At 39.0% G+C, this 22031-nt stretch overlaps 3 protein-coding genes across 5 annotated transcripts; 2 read left to right on the top strand and 1 right to left on the bottom strand.

Moving 5' to 3' along the window:
* The first annotated feature begins 245 nt into the window (after positions 1–245).
* Positions 246–3614, top strand: ALDH3H1 (aldehyde dehydrogenase 3H1). Of its 2 annotated transcripts, none has more exons than XM_012998044.2 (10): positions 246–587; positions 1493–1561; positions 1639–1735; positions 1846–2052; positions 2153–2268; positions 2350–2454; positions 2534–2706; positions 2791–2881; positions 2984–3133; positions 3236–3614. In XM_012998044.2, the coding sequence occupies exons 1-10, from the start codon at positions 393–395 to the stop codon at positions 3464–3466; spliced, it is 1434 nt and encodes a 477-aa protein (XP_012853498.2). In that variant the 5' UTR covers positions 246–392; the 3' UTR covers positions 3467–3614. The 2 variants fall into 2 exon arrangements, with proteins under 2 accessions (XP_012853498.2, XP_012853499.2); XM_012998045.2 differs by lacking the exon at positions 246–587 and adding an exon at positions 913–1189.
* Positions 3615–4015: 401 nt separating this feature from the next.
* Positions 4016–12170, bottom strand: LOC105973044 (P-loop containing nucleoside triphosphate hydrolases superfamily protein). The gene is made up of 24 exons (XM_012998043.2): positions 11778–12170; positions 11536–11633; positions 10911–11000; positions 10586–10638; positions 10273–10338; positions 10112–10165; positions 9704–9763; positions 9252–9330; positions 8922–8989; positions 8784–8843; positions 8419–8523; positions 8146–8250; positions 7925–8032; positions 7678–7824; positions 7209–7391; positions 6874–7044; positions 6490–6729; positions 6029–6169; positions 5824–5949; positions 5691–5741; positions 5563–5610; positions 5210–5488; positions 4435–5073; positions 4016–4338 (listed from the first exon to the last, which is right to left on the bottom strand). The coding sequence occupies exons 1-24, from the start codon at positions 11978–11980 to the stop codon at positions 4318–4320; spliced, it is 3195 nt and encodes a 1064-aa protein (XP_012853497.1). The 5' UTR covers positions 11981–12170; the 3' UTR covers positions 4016–4317.
* A 4287-nt stretch (positions 12171–16457) lies between these two features.
* Positions 16458–21912, top strand: SWI3C (SWITCH/sucrose nonfermenting 3C). 2 transcript variants are annotated; one of them, XM_088814465.1, is made up of 8 exons: positions 16458–16782; positions 17360–17926; positions 18299–18834; positions 19370–19721; positions 19806–19879; positions 20444–20576; positions 20648–20811; positions 21114–21912. In XM_088814465.1, exons 1-8 carry the CDS (start codon positions 16764–16766, stop codon positions 21606–21608), a joined length of 2340 nt encoding a protein of 779 aa, XP_088670591.1. In that variant the 5' UTR covers positions 16458–16763; the 3' UTR covers positions 21609–21912. The 2 variants fall into 2 exon arrangements, with proteins under 2 accessions (XP_088670591.1, XP_088670593.1); XM_088814467.1 differs by having other exon boundaries at positions 16472–16782; positions 20444–20552.
* Positions 21913–22031: the final 119 nt, after the last annotated feature.

Raw genomic sequence — 22031 nt, 5'->3', positions numbered from 1 at the left:
AGACCCCGTTTCCCGATTTACTTGAATTTGAATATTTGTGAGCGCATTTGAGCAAAATCAATACTAAAAGTAATTCTTAGAAATAACTATTAGGTATTTAAGGTATACATATACTTCGAAGTTAGGTACTATTTATTATGTTTTGAATTAGTTTAAGTGGTAAATGAGAAAATTGAAGGAAGACAGCAAGAAAACAAGTCTAATTGGTTCTATCTTATTTGGAATGTTAGGGATCCATCTTAATTGTCCAAATGTGAATAAAATAAAATTGCATACTTATAATTAAGAAAGTTGGTCACACATTCATACTATATATAAGCACATGATAAAACAATTATACAAATATAAAACCAGAGTATATAACAATATATAGAGGATCGGAGGTGATATATATGGCGGCGGTGGATGTGGAAGCGGCGGTGAAGGAGCTGAGAACCACCTACAGCAGCGGCAAGACAAAGAGTTACGAGTGGCGGATTTCACAGTTGGAAGCCCTTCTCAAAATAGTTACCCACCATGAGAATGAAATTGTTGAAGCTGTACATTCTGATCTCTGCAAACCACTAACTGAAACTTCTTTTCAGGAGGTCATTCTCATATCTTTCATTTTTTTTTTATTTTTTATATATATATTTATATGTTATTTTTTTACTGATATAAATAAATTCTATTTGTCAAAGATTTAATTTGATATTTTTATTTTTAATTCAAATTATTTTAAATACATGTATTTTATTTGTATTTAAAAAAGAGAGAGAAAAAAACCACATCTAATTACTTTTCCCACAAGGTTACGGCGGCGGTGATTTGATTTTGATCGATCCAATTGTGTTTTTTTTTTTTCTTTACGATTTACGAATCAGATTTGTGGAAACGATTACGCACGTTTTAAACGAGTAGATAAATCCGCCGAATTCGCCTACAAAAAAACACAGAGATTTCGATAATATATACATATTATATAATAATATATAAACACCGGGGGTTTGGAGAATTAATGGAAAATACGGCGGAGGCGGCGGTGAAGGAGCTGAGATCCACCGTGAGCAGCGGCAAGACGAAGAGTTACGAGTGGCGGATTTCGCAGTTGAAAGCGATTCTGAAAATAGTGACTCATCACGAAAACGAAATAATCGAAGCTTTACGTTCTGACCTAAATAAACCAGAACATGAAGCTTTTATTCATGAGGTCATCTGCCTCAATTTTGATTTTTGTCCCTTTCTGCATTTACTGCTTTGTTTCTGTTTCATCTGCTCAATTATTGTAAACTTGTTAATAAGATGCTACACCTGGTCGTTATTTATACTGAGTGAATTTAAACCATAGATCGATCTATTTATTTAATCAAATCTACGGTTGAATACCATCGTGCATAAATAAACAGGTGTAGCATCTAATTTGGTATTGGAAATCGAAAGTGTATTATTAAAAGGGAATTCTTTTTCTTGCATTATTTAAATGCCAGTTGGTATATTTTTTTTTCTGGTGTAGATTTTTTCGGTAGCATCGTCGTGCAAATTGGCATTGAAGGAATTACGCCGATGGATGAAGCCACAAAAAGTATTATTCATATCACACATTTTCGTACGTTTCTTGATTATATATTGTAAATGTAAAATGAATTAAATTGTTTGCAGGTGAAAACCGGAATGCTTACTTTTCCGTCATCGGGCGAAATAGTGCCGGAACCGTTGGGTGTTGTATTAGTTATATCAACATGGAACTATCCTTTCTGTAATTTTTTTATTTTTTATTTTTTATTTTATCCTAGTTCTTAGTTTTGTTCGCATGTTAAATTTATCCATCACAAGTAATTTTTTTTTTGTTGCATCCCGTAAAAAAAGTGATAGCGGTGGATCCGGTGATTGGAGCTATTGCAGCTGGTAATGCTGTAGTATTAAAGCCATCGGAGGTCGCCCCCGCCACGTCAGCATTGCTTTCCAAACTTCTTGGAGCGTACCTCGATACCTCTGCTGTCAAAGTTATCGAGGGTGCTGTGCGTGAAACCACCGAATTGCTGGCCCAAAAATGGGATAAAATAATGTACACAGGTACATTAAATAGTCGATTTATATAAATCATTTCTTGGTTTTTTTATTGAAATATCTTATAAAGTGTGATATTAATTGTTGAGCGTAATTAACTCGACAGGGAATGGCAGAGTGGCTCGTATAGTATTAGCTGCTGCTGCGAAGCATCTTACTCCTGTAATTTTGGAGCTTGGTGGGAAATGTCCTGCGGTGGTTGATGCAAATATCAACTTGAAAGTAAAATCTTCGATTTTTTATTTTTCATTTATTTTTTTATTTGAAGTTGTGCCTAATTAAGTTTGTTCTGAATTTTGATAGGTGACAGCAAGACGAATAATTTCAGGCAAGTGGGGATGCAACAATGGACAAACCTGTATTTCCCCCGATTATATATTAACTACAAAAGAGCATGCTCCAAAAGTGGTAAGAAAATGCGTGCGTTTGTGTTATGTGCTAATGCTTGTTCGTGTAATATATATCGAATGACGGGATGACATTTCAGGTAGATGCTCTCACAGCTGAGCTTGAGAAATTCTATGGAAAAGATCCTCTTGGATCGAACGATTTATCGAGAATTATAAATATTCATCATTTCGACCGCTTGGAAAAATTAATGGACGATGAAAAGGTTTCTGGTAAAATTGTTCATGGAGGTCAACGGGATAAAACGAATATGTAAGTTCCAAAATCGCACTCGTTTTTCTTCTGCAGTAAAGTACAATTGCGATGTTTATTTTATTTTTCTATCCAACTCTGCAGCAAGATTGCTCCCACTATTTTATTGGACGTCGAAGAAGATTCTCTAATCATGAACGAAGAAATTTTCGGTCCTTTACTTCCCATTGTAACGGTAAAAAAAAAAAAAAAAAAAAAGAAAATCAAATAATCTTGTTTTCAATTGAGCAAAACTTTACTAGATATAAGAGTCTTCAATATCTCCTTCTTTGTGAAGGTTAACAAAATCGAGGATAGTTTTGGAGCGATTAATGCTAAAGGGAAGCCACTTGCTGCATATCTCTTTACAAACGACAAAACGCTCAAGGAGGAGTTCGTAAGAAGCGTCTCTGCAGGAGCTATCGCCATTAACGAGACTGCTCTGCATGTAAGTCTTTTATTATTACCGATACAAAAGCAGAAAAGTATCGATTTATTAATTTGATGTCACGCATTGTGAGTTTTTTAACGAGTAAGTTGTTCGGTGCAGTTTATGGAAGTTGGTTTGCCGTTTGGGGGTGTAGGAGAAAGTGGGATGGGATCTTACCATGGTAAATTCTCGTTCGATGCTTTTAGTCACAAAAAGGCTGTCTTAAGACGAGGTTTCGGTGGAGAGGTTTCGGCTAGATATCCGCCTTACGCTCCTTGGAAATTGCAATTGCTCAAGGCACTTGTGAAAGGGAATATAATTGAGATTCTTCGAGCTTTGCTTGGTTGGTGACTATAGTATATTTGATTTTATTATTTTATATTTAAATGGATGAATGCTTTTCTGTAGTAGTAATAAGTATTGAATGGCTTCCATTTGTTCATGGATCTCATTGTATTGTTACTATTATGCAATCGTATAAGCTAAAACTTTATATATTGGTTTGCCTCATCTGATTCTATTTTGTTATGTTGTATTTTAAGGGTATTTTAGTCATATCACCCCTGAGGTAAGGTATAATTACAAAAACAAACCCCTCTATTTTTCAAAATTATATTCATATCCCTATATTTTATAGTCATCTTTCATATGCACCCGGTGTTAAACTAAACAAAATCTGTTAGATTCTTGGAATATTCTTTAACATACCCCGTTTTACCCCTGCACATGTGGCCTAATAAAATAGTTCATTTCTGAGACAAAACCCTAGGGGGGTATGGTAAGGTGTATCATTTTAGAGGGGTTTAATAATAATTATTTTTGTTACCAAATTTTGACCTGCTTTAAAAAAAATGTTTTTGAGCATTTTAGAGGGGGGTAATTGAAAGGTTCTAGCAGGTAGTAACTACAAAAATATATGCATTATCTTACAAGAACAGGGAACATTTGTCAGAATATTAATAATAATGTAGTTGGGACAGTGTCCATAAATTAACTCTAAACATAAGTTAGAGCATATAATTACCAGTTATCAGTGGCATATACAAAAGCAGAAAACATTCTCTTTGGATGGTGAATTCTTACATGTGGTCCGAGCAAATTGCTACTGCTTCCAATCCTTGGAGGCAAAATCACAGGTTCTCCTGCTTCGAGAAAGTAGTCGATTTTGGTGCCAAAATTCCCGAAAACTTAATGTGGAAACATTATAAAAGACGATTTGAGCCCTGCATGTTACGAGGATATTATTCAAGAAAATCCCGTCGCTCCTTAAAATTTGGACTAATGGCATACTGATGTAAGCAAGTGATGAAATTACTTACCTTGACTCTGATCGTTCTATTTTCAGCTAGAAATGCTGCTCTCAGCTCCTCTATTTCTTCAGGGGTTCCGATTCCCTCATTCTCAAGGAATCTCGTTCTTAGCTGACTATAAGATAACGGAAATCCATTCGAAACTTTGGTGTCCGAGGCATTCGATTTGTCATTTTCCAATTTTTGTTCATGCCTCTTTGCTTCATCAAGTCTCTTTCTCAAATCGGCTTCTATTTTATCTCTTTCGGACAAAGCAGCAACCAAAGAGGCTTCTCTATGGTATCTTGCATTCAATTCTAGATCAATCTCCTCCTTAGATAATAATCTATCGTCAGGCCTTCTAAATCGTAGATCAGATCGGCTACTGTGGATTCTGTTCTGCCTCGAATCAATTGAAGCGGACTTTTGGCAGCAGTTTGCTTCACAACGGGTATTTTTTGCAGCTGCCAGATCAGCGTTGAGTTTGGCGTTTTGATAGGAAAGTTTTGTTACCTCTTCAGCCAAGTTCCGGAGCTCAACTGCTGCTGCAGCAGCTAACTCTTTTGCATAAGAAGCTTCCTCGATTTGCTTTTGGCAGTGAATTTCTAGTCCATCATTCTCTTGGACAAGTCTTACCTTGTCTTGCTTCAACGACTCTATCTCAGCTACCTGAGTATGAGAAGGAATGCGTCAGAATCTGAGGCTAAGATCACTAATCATGTAAAGAACAACAACAAACCAGACAATATATAGTTCCTACACAAAATGAACAGAAAGGACACACACTCAAATGCAGAGTACATACATGTAAATGAATCTGAGACGTTGAAAAGGTATCACCACTACTATCTTTAGCATGCTCGTGGCTATTCATGCTTCCAACGCTAGTTGGTGTGTTTTCGTCCAGAGATGTTTCTTCAAATGAATTAATCTCGCACCCTCTTTGACTCATAATTTCTGAGGATTCTTCGGAGCTGTCGATCCTAGTCATACTATCAGCACTTGAATTCTTATTCGACATCAAGGAATCAAGCTGTTGCCTTAAAATATTGATGGTGTTTTGCATATCGGTATTCTCCAGTGTCTAATAACAGATAATATGTCATCACATGGTAAGATAATAGTAAAAGCACAAAACAAATGAGCAATGGCGTTTACCTTTCCACGTAGTTGCTCCTGGAGGACCCTGTTATCTGCTGATTTGATCTGTTCCGATCATGAATAAAATTACCATGTCAGTCACTTTTTTCCGATGGACGGATTAATCATTAAAGGGTTGAGCATACCTCAAGTTCAAAAGTTTTTTCATTTAGCTGGGTAGCCAGCCTGGACAAGGCCTGTGTGACGGCCACATGAAGATACAACAGAAATAAGCAACAAGGTTCAAAGTGGAAGTGATAGGATGTTTGAGAAGCTTACCTGGGACATTTCATCAAGGCTTGAACCATACGGAGATTTCTCCACTGACCCAATCATTCGTTGCTCTAGAATTCGCATTTGAAGCTTCTTTTCTTTTATTTCATCCTTCAATTTTTTAATCTTTTCCTATTGCACATAACCATGAAGCATAATTCTTGATTAATTTCTTTTACCGAGACATGCTCAATTAAAAATCGAAACTAACCTGAAGTTTGGAATCTCCAGGATAATTGGATGCTTGCTCTGATAATCTTTTCAGAGAACTAGTAGATAAAGCCACCTCTCCCGCTAACATCTTTATTTGTTCACGGAAAAGATCCATTTGATCGGTGATGGTGTTCCCAGTCTACAAAACATTTAGGGTTCAAGTTCAGAGAAATAATTCAAGCCAATGCTGGAGCATGATTATAAGCTCAAACTCATGTTATTTGGTTACATTTTTTGCGAGAATTTACATATATGGATATGTTTTACAGGGATGGAACCTAATTTTGGAAGATATTCTGTTTAGGTGTGTTGTAAAATAAACATAACACATGGTTCCAGGACCATCTATGCATCGTACTATCATTGACAAATCTAGAGATAAGAAACAGGGAATAATCTGGATGAAGTAAAGGCATGTGCATTATCAACATGCAGAAAGAAAATCAAACTATTTCTCACCGGTGGAAGACGCCGCACACCAACAGCTGCGCTGAACAAATCACCTGCTTGAGTTCTTTCAGGAAAAGAACCTGTCGGAGAAGCATCGTCTACTTTTCTACCAACTGATGTCCTATGTGCATCTTTCATATCACCAAATGTAACTTTGCATTGGGATGATTTTGCTGAGGAAGCAGGTGAACCACTTGCAGAACTCCCATAATCAGCACATGATGATGAGGTGATCACACTCTCAGGCCTCTGCACCCAAAATGTTAAGAAGAAGACTTGTTCTTAATCTGGATTTGAAAACGAAAAAAAAAACCATACTCCAACATTCATATGGCAGGTCCATCAACACCAATTAGAAGATCGAGAAGCGAAAAAAGCAACATCAAAATTTACTTTCAGTTTGAACCAGCCAAGCATTCCTTTCCTCCTGTTTCTTTTGTAATCCCCGACTATCTCATCAAGATTTGTGGCATCACTCTTTCCATCCCGAGAAATTTCAGAATCAATACTTCCAACATCATCCTCAATTACGCATTCCCGTTTTCTATCTGGCAAGTATGCAAGCTGCATATGCAAGGAAGACAAATGCTAATGAGAAAGACGGACTTAACCTTGGAATGGTAATAATACATGATCCCGGTCTTTGGAAATGTAGTCATACAATTCAATGGCAAAGTAACAAATCATCATATCAATATAATAAATATATTAAAGTTCTGTGTCAGTACCTCATCTTCCCCGAATGAATGCCTCCGCCTGTGGCTGGGATTTTCAAGGATACTTGGCTGGATAGCAGTTTTGGTCGAAACCAAGATCAGCTTCGTTAGTCTCTGAATCCTTCCCATCAAAGCAGCTTTGGCTTGTTCCTCCTCTTCCAATCTTGATTGCAACTTAATTTGCCCTGCCTCAAACTGCAGGATGTGAATAAGCATCCTACGCATTAGAATAGTAGAATTGATGATATCATCAATCTCCATTTAAATTAATAAGAAATGTTAAGCCTATCTAGAAAAAAATTCTTCTTAACTTCAGAATCTCCGCTATATCATATGAAGCATCAAATGTATAATGACACAGTGATGAAATACTCGTTGTATTCACACGGCCAGAATCAAGAGAAGGAAGTAACTGACAGTGATAAAATACTCGTTGTATTCACAAGTTCACATGCATACGATACAGATTGTAGGCACCAACCTGGAGCTTTAAATTAACTAATTCTTCTTGGCTAGGTGCCACTGAATTTTCTTTTTCCATCATGCCACGCTTTAGTTGCTGAAGCTCTTGCTTTAAACTGGATATTTCTTTCTGATATTTTTTTATCAGAGACTTCTCATCCAAAATCTGTCCAGGAAAAAAACAAAGAAAGATAAACAAGAGCTTTGAAAGATTTGCGGGGTATCTATCTTATTACTTCAATAATTTATAATTCCATATATTTCACCTTATTTTGAGAGGCTTTGATTTCGACATGCTTACTACGATGAGCAAACTTAAGAGTGTTGTGTGTCTCTTCGGTATTGCTAGAGGCTGGTGTTACTGTACATATAAGCTGCAGTAGAATCAAGGAAGAAATGGAATACTCCTCAAGCAGTATGAATAACGAAATATTACATGGATTAGGATGTCTCTCTAGATTAACAAACTTTATGCACTAAAACTTACGGAGACTCGACCGTGGCCACTAAGAGATGACTGCAACAAGCGTGTAAGTTTTGAATCTCGATACGGTATATGAGTGGATTTTCCATCTGTTAATTTGGATATCACCTAAGATTAAACAGAAAATAATGTGAAAAATATGCGGAAATCCTTTTTTGTATATATGAATTTTCTAAAACAATGAAAATAAAAATGAGACCGTAGAAATCAAATTTTATGTTAGAATTAATATTCAAACATAATAATGGAACAGAAAGACATAGGCTGTTATCTTACAGTGCCAAGAGTAAGTAAACTTTTATTTATGTATGAACCCTCTGTTCTCCTCAATCCAGTCGTCCCTGTTTTGGAACTTTCAGAACCTGCCAAGTCAATTAAATGCTATAAAAGAATTTAGTATTGTAAACCCAAAAATCATACATCTATGATATAAGGGGACAATTTAGAGACATAAGGCCACACAAACAGTAAACTCACTGCTAAGTAACTGAGAAGAAGGGGAAAGGGGCAATAAATTAACAACTAATGGATGTCAAATCGACTTAATTATACACTGAAAATGCTAACAGAAATTTATAGGGAGTATCGACTAGAGGAACCAAAATAAAGATAACACCATAAATAACATATACACATCATACCAGTTGTGACAAAGTTACATCCTCTCCTTCATTTTCCCCACGTGGACTGCTTTCAATTGTCTGTCAGTAAGAAAGCGTTACAGAGCAAGGGGTAAATTTAAAAACACAAAACATTAAAGGATAATAGAGCTGTAATACCAAAGTGAATATAGTGTGGCTTCGACTGCTGAGTAGATTGAAGTTATTAGAACCCACATGCCTATGCTCTGCATCAATATTTCGAAGCAAATTAAGAGTGTTCTAAACCATACAATGAAAATATTCAAGAGGAGATGCCTTCATATCGGCAAAAACATAGTGAGTTGCCAACGCGGATGAAAGTAGAGATGAAATGTGAGACATAATCATGTTTTATATTTTAGAAAAATAAATGAAGAAACACGACCGCTGTAAAAAGTAATCAGTATGATTTCATAAAGATTTACAAATACTTGGATTCAGGAGTCATGAAATCACAGACAAACTTACCTTCACCAGATGCTATTAGCGAAAGGGCGTGAGCAGGTGACAGAACAACCTCTTCTTTTATTCCCTCGACATATATGCCCTACCAAGTTTAAATTTATTATTCCTCAAATTCACTGATGACTTATACATCTAGTTAAGATATCACATTGCATCCAAATTAAGATGAAACTACAAGTTTGTGTGGAGTTATAACATAAAAAGGCAATAAAAGTCATCTTGTTCACATGTCAAGATCTTCCCCATTTTCTTGGTTGCCAAAAAAAAGTCAAATTAAAGAAAAAAATAAAGCACATAAATACTAGAAATCCATTGGCCTTCAAACTAATTGTCTGGCGCTTGTTTTGACATAACACAAAGGGTAGGAAATGCATATGGAGATATTCCTGACCAATAAGAAGTGTTAAAACCAAGCACTAGTCATGAAATTGAAACCACTGGCTGTGTATATGTACCTGACCGTCCTCTCGTATCTTAAGATTCTGTCCGGTGGGATCAAGCAAGTCATTGATGACCTAAACTTACAAGGAGAAAGCCATACATAAGAATCAGAAGCAAATATTTGACAAACGTAAGTACAAACCTGCAACATTTCATAGCATCTACCATGCATTTTGATTTTAACAACATCATTGACCAAGAGAAATGAATCATGTTTCTACCAAGTAACAGAAGTTTAACAGTATGGACATTCTTCTTACAGTTAAAAAATTACATTTATCATGACTAGCAAGATATCCCAAGTACTAAAGACACAAAGAAGACAAGTATTAAAGCATTTCGGGTAGCTTGATCAAAATAAGCAGAAATTCAAAATAAAAATAATAATAAATGCGTTCATCGTGCCAAATATTAAAACTAACCTCGTTATATATTTCCAGATATGAAACTCGAAGGAGAAATTCCCGCCCAGGGGTCTGATACAGGATTCAAAGGTCATTCAACATTTTGATCAAAAGACTACTATTAAGGAAATAGCTATCTATCGTTCTTGCCTAGTTCACCTAAAGGTGATATGAATTACCTCTTGTATAATTCCAAATACATCCTTAACAGCCAGCGGAATGATTCCAGGTGATTTTTGCTCCCCCTGAGAGAAAAGATCAATTAATTTATAAAATAAGTATCAAGGGCAAAAGAATTGAAGATGATGAGCTAGTCAAGTCTAATATCCCAACTATCCTCAATAAAAACTTGGCATTATTCATGCATCTACAGCAAGGCATTTTAAAGGAAGACAAAAAAAAAAGGAAATCAGAGAGCTTGCAGCCCATATGCTCTATGAATCTCCAGCCATTGTACAATATGCTCAGGTAGCCTGAGAATTTAGAAATTACATGCATCGTATGTGTCTTTCCACTGCTAGTGACACCATATGCGAATACTGTGCCTACAAAGACGGAGAAAATAGAAAAAGGAAACCCGAGTCAACAACCACGAGAACATCCGAATTTAATAGAAACATGGAAGTCAAAATCAGATAGAGATGAACATGTAAGACAGGGAGGTGAAAGAAGCCACAGTTCTTTTGATGGATACGAACACAAATAACTATTGTGTGAATATAAGTAGCGCTGTGTAAAAGAAGTTTGATTAGCATTCTGTTATTAACTACAAAAATTGAACTACTTCACAAAAAGTAAATGTGACGAGAGTAATTACCGTTAAGTCCTTTCATGGAACCACCCACAACATGCTGCGCTGCAACATCATAAACATGGCGAGTAGTTGTTGCAGGACCAAATACTCTGTCTGGTAATCAAAAGTAATTTTACTTACATAATTAAGATAAAAATGAACACAGAAAAAAACAGGTCATATATATAAGGTGGCTCTACAAACAGAAACTCAAATTTAATCCCCACAATTGCACACTACAACAGCTAAATAGATGAACATGTTAGTCAGTGTCAGTTACCGACTCAATTTCCATTTGCACTCCAAAGCTCTCACTTCACTATCATTCAAAAGTAACTCTTAGATTTGTTTAAAAAGAAAAAAAAAATATAGGTAAGATATCTATCTTGAATTTTATTCCTCCTGCTTTATCAGTTTCTAAGAAACGTTATGTTTTCATAAGCAGAAACCGGCAATTAAACAAATTGCATTAACCCATATAGGTTTACATCAGTTGAAACGCAAAGCCCATGCAATATCAGAGTTCAACTTAGCTTAAATTCGTTCAATCGTCAACTGACATGTTAATTACTAGCACATTAACATTGTTTATCATTTTTGCGCACACATAAAGTGTTTTAGTGTGTGAGTCCAGAAAACAGATACTAACCGAATCCGTATTCAATATCAGAATTGAACTCATTGCGCACGGAGTAGTCTCCATCCGCATACCAAGCCACTTCGTCGCCTTTCTTAATCTCCCTAGAACTGCACCAAAAAACATAAATTTAAAACTTAATCCCTTGGCTCCACAAGCTATAAAACTATTTTTTTTTTGTGGAAAAGCCTAAGTGAGTTCCAAATGTGGTGAATTCGCATCATAAATCCACAAAAAATGGAGACCGATTTCACCTGAGAGGACGAAATCGTACGGTAACAGTAACATTTTCTTTAGTTTTGCCGGTAGGCGTAGTCGGAGGCGGCACAGCTGGTTGTTTAGAAAATGGCGCCGATGAGTGTGATGGAGTGGCGGTGCGGACGGAAATGCTGGGCGGAGGAGGAGGCGTTTTCCGTGAGCGGAAGGGGGAGACGGTGGAGCGGCGGGTGGCGGACATCGGGAGTCACGTGGTGGGTGTGTTTTTGGCGCTCGGAGGCTTCCAAAATCGAAAATTAGACGAATGAGTGGGACTTTTGAAATGGCATCTGTATTTTTATTTTTTTCCTTTTTTTTCATTTTTTTGAATTGAGGGTGGGCCCACATAACACAGATCTATCTGGCCGGGAATAAGGTGGTGGGCCGGTGGTGGTGGTGGTGGTGGTGGTGGTGGGTTTTAAATTGAGGACCATCTAATTGGGGCCGAATGCAAATGATAGCAACTATTGCTAGTCCCGCACTATTGTTACATTACATCTACCAACTTACAATGTTGGACTTGGATTATTATTTTGGAATTTTTTTAAACTTCATATTTTGTATAATTTTAATTATTTAGGACTTTATTTTATTTTTATGTAATTAATTTAGATTACGTAACTTGGTTGGCCTTATCTAAATTAAGTGTACAAATTGTGTATATTTCCTTACGTTCGATTTTTTTAGGTTCGAGTTAGGGTTTGCAGTACTTAATTTATGTCTATATAAGTCAAACAAACTGGTGAAGAATCTTTGCGCTTTTATTGAAGAAAAATTTATCAAAGTATTCGGGTTTTGCTAGGGCATTCTGCGGAGTCTGAGCTTTTGAGAAACTCAAGGAAATGCAAATAGAGGAGTTGTGTGAAGAAACAAAATGATTAAGTTGTGTACAAGAACGACATAGTAAATAAGTTTTATTAATGTACATTGTAAATCTGAACCAGTACAATGTAAATTTGATAGTTTCTTGTATTATTTATTATGGTTTTAATTTGTGTCTACACAAAAACTATAGCTGTAACTACTACTACTAGTTTTTTTTTTTTTTTTAAAAGAAACTAACGTAGCCAAATGAGAAGGAAGGGAGAGACCCTCAGTAGTGGCCAATTCCATGGATGAAGCGATTCCATGAGTTAGCTTATTACAAGAACGAGGAACGAAAGAAAAACGACAAGATAGGAAAGATAAAATAAGATTACTAATGTCTTCTATATAAGCACCAAATGAACACATAAAAGAGTTTTTATCTTGGAGTGCCATGATGAGCTGACGGCAGTCTCCTTCGATAATAACGGATGACCAACCCCGTGCACGAGCACCCTGAATTGCTGTAAGAGCGGCATGGGCCTCTCCTTCAACTAGTTGAACCCGTCCGGGCAAAGAGGCGACGCTCCACCAAATTGTAGTGCTCTCGAAATTTCGGGCCAGGCCACCTTGTAATGCGACTGAGATGGTGGAAAGGCGGCGTCGAAGTTAACTTTCACAACTCCTTTCTGCGGCGGCGTCCAATGTACCTGTGAAGCTGGGTTCTTTGCGATGGAGGGTTCAAAATAAACCGACCTGAATGTGGAGAGATAATCTCGCTCCAATTCCGCAAATCCCGTCCTCGAAGACACGTATCTCCATGTGCTTCCCGATATCTCGAATCACACGCAGACCAGTAGATAACCATAGCAAGGCAAACCTTTTCTCAAGAGGTAGTCTTGCGCAAACGGTCAAACCAAAACTGGAAAGAAACCGTCTCGATCATCATATCCAGTTCAAATGGTTCCTAATGATGTGTCTAATCATAATTAGGCCCATAAACCTAATTAAGATTAGGCCCAAATTGTCCTAATTAATCTAATTGTGTGTATTAGATTACTTTTTACCTTTAAAAAGGACAACCATTGTCCCACATCGGATTCTTACAGAAGTTCTACCTATTCATCCACCTATAAATGTATGTGTCATTTCACATAAGAAGGTACACTCTAATTTGGCAATTAATTACTATTATTTGCTTATATTAATACATCTTCTGACTTGAGCGTCGGAGGATAATCGCCGGGCCAAACCCGGCGTGTCATCTAGTGTTTCGATTGTTTTGTAGGTTAACGAACGGAGCAGTCCCTTCGACTACCTCGGACACGTGGCAGTGACTCACGACATTCTCTATCTTTGTGGGCTCAAGGACTTTTGGGTTGTCCAAATAGCATTTGAGCAGCATCATTTTGGCGCCGTCTGTGGGAATGCAACTCGATCCGCCTCAGCAAGGAGCCGGCGGTGGGATCCCGGATCCGCCTCGAAGAAAGAGGACGGGGGGAGCAACCAACACGGCGGGACCTTCAGCGCCGATCATCCAAATGACGACGGAGGAGTTGCAAGCGATGATGGACGAGACCGCGGCCAAGGCAGCGGCTTGGGCGGCGGCGGACGCAGTAGCTCAGTACATTAGTGCCCAAGGCCATAGTGATTTCGTGGAGCCGAGTCTTTCAGAGAGCGACCCCACGGAGCCCGCTCACGTCCATGAAACCCCGCCCATCGTAGAACTCCACAACTCTGAGGAAAGGGTGTCGCTTAGCGACCGAAGCTTTTCTTCACAACGGGCTCCCCGAAGGTATGCCCAGCCCCGGTCGCTTCAGCATAGCTCGGCCTCGGACCGGGCCCCTCGAAGAGAAACGCATGGTCGATCACCACGACCCCTAAGGCAACGGGATCCCCCAAGGGAGAGAGCGGCGCGAGGCCGCGGAGAAAGAAGTGGATCCTCACGGCCGAGTGTTACACGCCATGAGCCTCGAGACGATAGACGTCGAGGACGATCCTTTCGCCGAGGCAACTCCCCACAAGACGAACATGGGAGTAAGTACTCTCAGACTGAAGAAACGACAAGGCACCGCGAAAATGGTAACAAACGTAATTCAAGAAGCCCACGACGAGAAATTTCAAGATCAGCCGCTCGATTTAGAACACTCCCCGCCCGAATAAGCCCCTTTATTCCGGCCATTATGGAGGAAGTTTTACCGCTCGGATTTAGGATCCCCAATCTGCCCCAGTTCGATGGAACCGGAGATCCTCAAACTCACCTTAACAATTTCTTCGCTAAGATCGACCTTTACGGCCTCAGTGATGCCGCTTACTGCAAAATTTTCCAAACTACCTTAACTGATCAAGCACAAACTTGGTTCAACGGTCTGCCTTGAGGATCATTGGATGGCCTGGGCCAATTATCGGAACGTTTCTTTAGCCAGTATTCCATCAACAAGCGATACGCCAAAACCGGGTCATACCTCTTCAAAGTCAAACAACGCGAAGGAGAACCGTTGAGAGACTACGTACAACGGTTCGTCAAAGCTGTGCACGAGGTACCCAATGTTAACCACGACCTACTAGCCGATATACTGCAACATAACTTGAGGCACGTTCGCTTCCAAGAATCCATAGCAGGACGACCCCCGCAAACTCTGGAGGAGCTTCTGAATCGAGCGGAGAAGTTTATCCGGATAGAAGAGGCCGTAGAGATGGGACTTCCCGTGAAAAGGAAGCGCGAAGAAGAGCGCCATGAGACAAAAAAAGAAGGAAGAAGGACGTTCGATCCACGCCCATACCTACCCAAAGTTTACTCCCCTAAAAGCGAAACTCATGGAAGTTTGGATGGTAGCGGAGCAGAAAGGTTTAGTCCAGCCCCCGAGACAGATGAAAGAAAATCCGAAAAGGCAAAAATCGGAAAAATACTGCGAGTACCATCGAGATCGGGGACACACTACCGACGAATGCTTTCAACTAAAGCAAGAAATCGAGAGACTAATTAAAAAAGGGCACCTTAGAGAATTCGTGGATGCGCCACGGCACCAAAAATTCCAAAATAAACTCCGCTTCCAGCAGAAAGGAGAACGTCCCAACCCTAGGAAATATCGGGAGGATGACAATCTTCCGACTCAAGGAATAATTGCAGTTATTTCCGGAGGACCCTCAAGCGGTGACACTCCTAGCGCACGACGAGCATCAATGCGAGCAGCAAGAGGCTCGTATTCCACGACAGAACGTCCAGTGGAGCATATTTACCACGTTCACCACCCAAACTCAGAGGTTACATTTAGCGACTACCTCGGACACGTGGCAATGACTCACGGCATTCTCTATCTTTGTGGGCTCAAGGACTTTTGGGTTGTCCAAATAGCATTTGAGCAGCATCAGTTCCGTTTTCCAAACTTCGGGCAAAACCCTACAACAAATCAATGCGTGCACCATAGTAGACTCTCTTCTCTCCCAGTGAGAGGCAATTCTATCCGAACGTGTGATTTGATTATTAATTATGAAAATACTAGTAGGAAACTACTACTACTAGTCTACTACCTTAACAAGTAAATTATTACAATTAAATAAGATTAACTCAACAAAATTTAATCATGTAATATAACTGGATTATAAGTTATATATTGGGCTACATATATCGAAGCCCAGTAAGAAATCGCTATTGCATGAGATGGCCCATTAAGAAACTCAAGCAAAATTAGATTATGGTAATGGGCTAATGATCGCAACTGGCCCATATTTAAATTACCGTACGAAAGGAGTGAATTGACAAAAGATAGGACGTTAGAGGTTCTAAATGATAATAAAGGGAAAGATGAGGGACCAAGCAAGTAATTTCACGCGGCTCCAATGAATTTCATTTACTACCCACCAGCTGTAACAATAATTGAAAATAAAAGAAAATCACCAAAGAAAATAATAAAAACATTTCCCCCAAAATAGAAGCTGCTCCACCCCAAACCCAAAGCACACACTACAGTTCTAGAGAGAGAAAAACACTCCCAACTCCTCCCCCAATTCTTCTCTCTCTTTCTCTTTCTCTCTCACGCACCACACACACACACACACACTTCACACACCGCAATCTCAGCTCTCCACCTCACCCATCACAGAGACCCCACAAATCTCTCCTCCTCCCCCCTTAAACCTCAAGCCCTCCATAAATCTCTCTCATTTTTTTCTGTTGAGCAATGCCAGCTTCCTCCTCAGGTAACTCTTTTTAAACCCTGAAAATTCGGCCTTTTATTTACCGCGCATACTCATGCATATGGCTGATTTGTTGTCGACAACTCCGGATTGATGAATCTTTGTCTTTTTATGCGTTAATTGCTGAATGATTTCTCGAATTATGCTGAACCCTATTACGTTTTTTTTTTTTTAATTCGCGTAGCCCGTTTATGGAATTCAATCTGAGGTCTTTGATTTTATTATATAGAAAGTTTGTGGATGTTGCCCCTTTGGGAAATCAAAGATGATGCAATTTGATTTGTTTTATTAGGTATTTGTGCAAATTTATGGACCCTTTATCTAATTTGACATCAGAATTAGGTTTTTGTGTTTGATTTACGTTGATCACTAAGTTGTTGCTTGTATATATTTTTTAAATGGTTTAAGCTTCAAGCGAAATGTGAAATTCCATTAAGATGCAGAGACAAAATCTGACATTGCAGTACTAGTTTTATTAGAATGATTATTTATTTCAGTCATATTTTGAAGATGAACTTAAAAAAACTTGGTTTGTTTGTATTTTCTGTCTTTTTTCCCTTTATTTTTACCTCTTCTTAAGAGGCAAGAGCGAGGTGGAGGAAGCGGAAAAGAGACCACCCAGCTACACGTAAATCTAAACTGAAAGAACAAGATAATGATGATGCATTTGAGGACAATGAGGATGACGACGACGTCGATCTGGACCCACAGCAAAATCACCTGGAACCTGAAGATGATTCCCAGAATCATAATGCTGACCGGGCAACCCATATAACTGGAGAGAAGGAGGGTGAAAAGTTGGTTAGTGGTGGATTAAGAATATGTGAGTTTCCAATTGTAATTAAGAGGGAGGTTAGTTGGCCCCACTCCTCAGTCCTTCGAATTGTGGAAGCTGAGAGGGCTGCACGAATTGGGAATAGCAGAGGCCAGGGTCAGGGTGGCGTGGCAGCGTTGGAGAATATTTCTTATGGGCAGCTGCAGGCACTTTCCGCTGTGCCTCGTGATAGTCCAGCTCTTTTAGGGGCAAACGTGGAAGATACTGCAGGTGGTTCGTATGTGATCACGCCACCTAGGATAGTTGCGGGGCGTGGTGTTTCTAAAAGGCTTGGCAGTGCGGGTCGCTTTCATGTTGTGCCAGTACATTCAGGTTGGTTTCACTTTTCAAATAAGATTTACATTCGTTGTCTTAACTTGTGCTTTATAACCAGATGGATATGTTATAGTTTATAGTTTGTGCAATTGAAGTTAGGGTGTAAAAACTAGTTTACTATGTATTTTTTGATGTATTCCAGATTCTATCTCATGATTAAACAAGCTAGATTTGAAAATGTATTGTGTACTCAGAAGTTTTTGAAGCTTATGTATCTGACATTCTAGTTTCTCTCTAGTTCCCTTTTCATTTGCTTCTACGCTCTATGCGGGCATCTAGCCATTTTTTATCCTGTATTACTCTATGCTTTCTGAACTGGGATTATATACCTAATAAGACTCTTGGTTCTGATTTATTTTATATAAACAGAGTGGTTTTCGCCAAGTACAGTACATAGATTGGAGAGACAAGTAGTGCCACACTTCTTCTCGGGGAAATCAGCTGAACATACTCCTGAAAAATACATGGAGTGTCGGAACTCTGTGGTTGCCAAGTATATGGAGAACCCTGAAAGGCACCTGTCAGTTGTTGACTGCCAGGGTCTAATAGTTGGTATTGATAATGATGATTTAACTCGAATCGTTAGGTTTCTGGATCATTGGGGGATTATCAACTACTGTGCAACTCCTTTTAAGCATGTGTCCCAGAAGGATGGAACGTACTTGTGCGAGGACTCAAATAGTGAACTTCGGGTGCCTTTGGCTGCTTTGAAATCAATAGATAGCTTAATCAAGTTTGACAAGCCAAAATGTAGGCTCAAGGCAACCGATGTTTATCCAGAACTTGCATCTCAACGACACGAGGACTCTGACTTTGACAGTACTATCAGAGAGCAATTATCTGAGCATCAATGCAGTTGTTGTTCTAGATCTATTCCTAGTGTGTATTATCAGTCGCAGAAGGAGGTAAATGTTGTAATTTAGATTTTAGCTCTTTTTTCCTAGCCTTTTTACTTATGCCACTCATTGTGTATGGAAATTTTGTTCAGACATTGTGCCCCACTCATTATCTATTTCCTGTCTTTCCTTATTGCTAGATGGACGTAGGTAGATTGCTCTTTTATCTTCATGTTTTAGCATTCGTATCGATGACATTATTTGTGATTTATGGAGAGTGTGGCGCACCTAGACAGTAGTTGGATCTATACTAAATCTGTCTGAGCAGGTTGCAGAATTTTCATACAGAAAAGTCGCATTTTACTTGCCTAAAATAGGTTGTCATAGATTGACTTCCTGGGAGTGATGTATCTATAATATTTCTTTATTGTCCTTACAGCCAAAAGACTTAGCATTGATTAGTGAATTTTATTGCTAGGAGTAGTGAGGTGATGCTGACGACTCATACAAGTCAGACACACACAGAAAAATAGCATACTTTTTGGTTTAGAAGACGAATGGATTCTATTCAATGCTGTATGTGGCTTAACCTTCACTTTGGCAGGTTGATGTGCGGCTGTGTCTGGATTGTTTTCACGAGGGAGGATTTGTTGCTGGTCATTCTATGCTGGATTTTGTCAAGGAGAGTTCCGTGAAACTTTTTGGAGATGTGGATGGAGATAGTTGGACTGACCAGGAAACATTACTGCTGCTCGAGGGAATGCAGCTGTACAATGAAAACTGGAACAAAGTTGCTGAGCATGTTGGCTCAAAATCCAAAGCACAGTGCATCCTTCACTTTGTCCGCCTTCCTCTAGATGGAGTTCCATTGGACAATATTGATGTTCCAAGCACATCTGGTTCATCCATTTTATGGAGCCATGATACTCATGAAAGATCAGAAGCAAATTCAAATGGTTGATTTTATTATCCAGATTGTTTTGTTTTCTGCTATTCAGGAAGTTCCATGAATTTACTTTGGTATTTCATTTATGATGCAGGTTTCTGCTTGCAAGGGGATGATGCAGAAAGCAAATTTCCTTTCTCAAATTCTGAAAATCCAGTGATGTCTCTGGTATCGTTCTAAACACAATGCGCTTATTAAATCTTTTGAAGCTATTTTTTCTCTCTTCTGCAACTTGTTTCCTCTCTATTTGCTCCACCCACCCCCACCCCCACCCCCCCCCCCCCGCCCACCCCCGCTCACTCTCTCATGCAACACACAATTTTTGTTGTTTTTTTTTTCTCATTTTCTTTTCCTTTCCTATGTGGGCTGGGTTTGGGAGATTCCTTGTTTAATGAAGTTTTACCTAGCAAGCCCTCACTTATACTGCCTTGTTTCTATGGTTGGCAACTGTTGTGGCACATTCAAACAACTTGGACATTAAGAGTTGTAATATACTAGTATTCCTTTGTGTTGTGAGAATATTTGGGGAGAACACCATTAATTTTCATGTGATTGTTTTTCTAAATACTGTGTGTAAATTTTTGCCTGAAGTTTTGTATGTAAATTATACAGCCACATTACTCTTCACACCGATGTTCCTCTTTTTCACACCCTTTTACCCCACCCGTTTAAATGCATTCTTCTCTCGTTTTTGTTGTGTTTTGATAAAGCCCACGGTGCTGTTCGTTACAGGTAGCCTTTCTTGCTTCTGCACTGGGGCCGAGAGTGGCTGCTGCCTGTGCCCATGCATCCTTGTCTTCATTGTCCAAGGATAGTTGCACTGAAGGGATTCCTAATGGAGGTATCACAAATTCTCATAAAAAAGGTATAACCATAGCTTTTATTGTCCTTTTCCTACTTTCCTCCTGTTTGCTAACGGAGTGGCATTCTCTGAAGGTCCTCTGAGCCAAGGTGACGCTGAAGGTGGTCAGTTATCTGCTGAAAAAGTGAGAGCTGCTGCAGAAGATGGACTTGCTGCTGCGGCCATGAAGGCAAAGCTCTTTGCTGATCACGAAGAGCGTGAAATTCAGCGTTTATCTGCTAATATCATAAACCATCAGGTAATATCGTTGTTGTTACTAGGCTGGATAATATCTCATGGCTAGTCTTTCTAAAATTATGTTTATGTTTTGCGTATGTGAGAGTTCTATAAACTTAGTTGTTTTAGGTTATCTTGTTATGCTTGAGTTATATGGGTTGTTATCTAATGAACGGGGTAGAAATTGTCTAGTGTCACGAACATGCATAAATTTATTCAAATTGGTCCTGAGTTGATAACATTGTCTAGTATTGTTGGCTTTTGCACAGTAGAACTTTATCCCGTTTTATGCATTAACTTTATACAGTTCACTCTTTGTTTCAGTTGAAAAGATTAGAGCTGAAGCTGAAGCAGTTTGCAGAAGTGGAGACCTTGCTAATGAGAGAATGCGAACAGATGGAAAGAACAAGGCAAAGGATTGCTGCAGAGCGGGCCCTCATGATGTCATCACAGTTTGGATCTGGTGGAGTAGCGGCACGTTTACCAGGTGTGGGCCCCAATGCCATTGTAAATAATACATCAGCAGGAAACAATAATAGTAATAATAATCGGCAGCAAGTTTCGAGCTCCTCTCAGCAGCCTTCCATTTCTGGATACGGCAATAACCAACCCATCCATCCGCACATGGCTCTTATGCAGCAGCAGCAACAGGCTATGTATAATAGCCTTGGTCCGAGGCTACCTCTTTCAGCTATACACCCTTCTTCTTCGGCCTCTAATCCCATTTTTAACCCTGCATCAAATTCACATTCACAGCCCTCCCTTGGTGGTCATCCCATGCTCAGGCCTGTATCTGGGGCTAAATCTGGTTTAGGTTGATCCAACGGTTGAACTTGCTTCGATCGATTTATTAGCGTTGATTGATCTTTGGTCTTATATGACATGCATGCATGGGTGGAACCGAGTGGAGTTTAGATTGGCGGATTTGACGAATGATCGATTGATTGGTTGATTCAGGAAAGGCTTTGCTCTTATGTTCGATATTTGAATCTATATTTACTAATTTCATTGCGACATTTTCTAATCGGACGATGTTTTTAGGAATGTGTTGTTGAGATGTACAGATGATGAAAATTGCAGGAAATTGAATTTTAACGAGTCTTGTAGATGTGCTTGATCTGAATATGCTGATGTTTTGTATCTTTAAGTTCTTTATATTTGCCCCCCACCCCAAATTTCGAAACAGATGATACGAGAAAACATACACACCACTTTCTGCAGGATCTTCAAGTATTGGAAAGA

The sequence above is a fragment of the Erythranthe guttata genome, chromosome 14 (genome assembly GCF_056151865.1).
Source record: "Erythranthe guttata isolate IM_541 chromosome 14, IM_541, whole genome shotgun sequence".
Lineage (NCBI taxonomy): Eukaryota > Viridiplantae > Streptophyta > Magnoliopsida > Lamiales > Phrymaceae > Erythranthe > Erythranthe guttata.
This window is presented reverse-complemented; position numbering and strand designations above follow the sequence as displayed.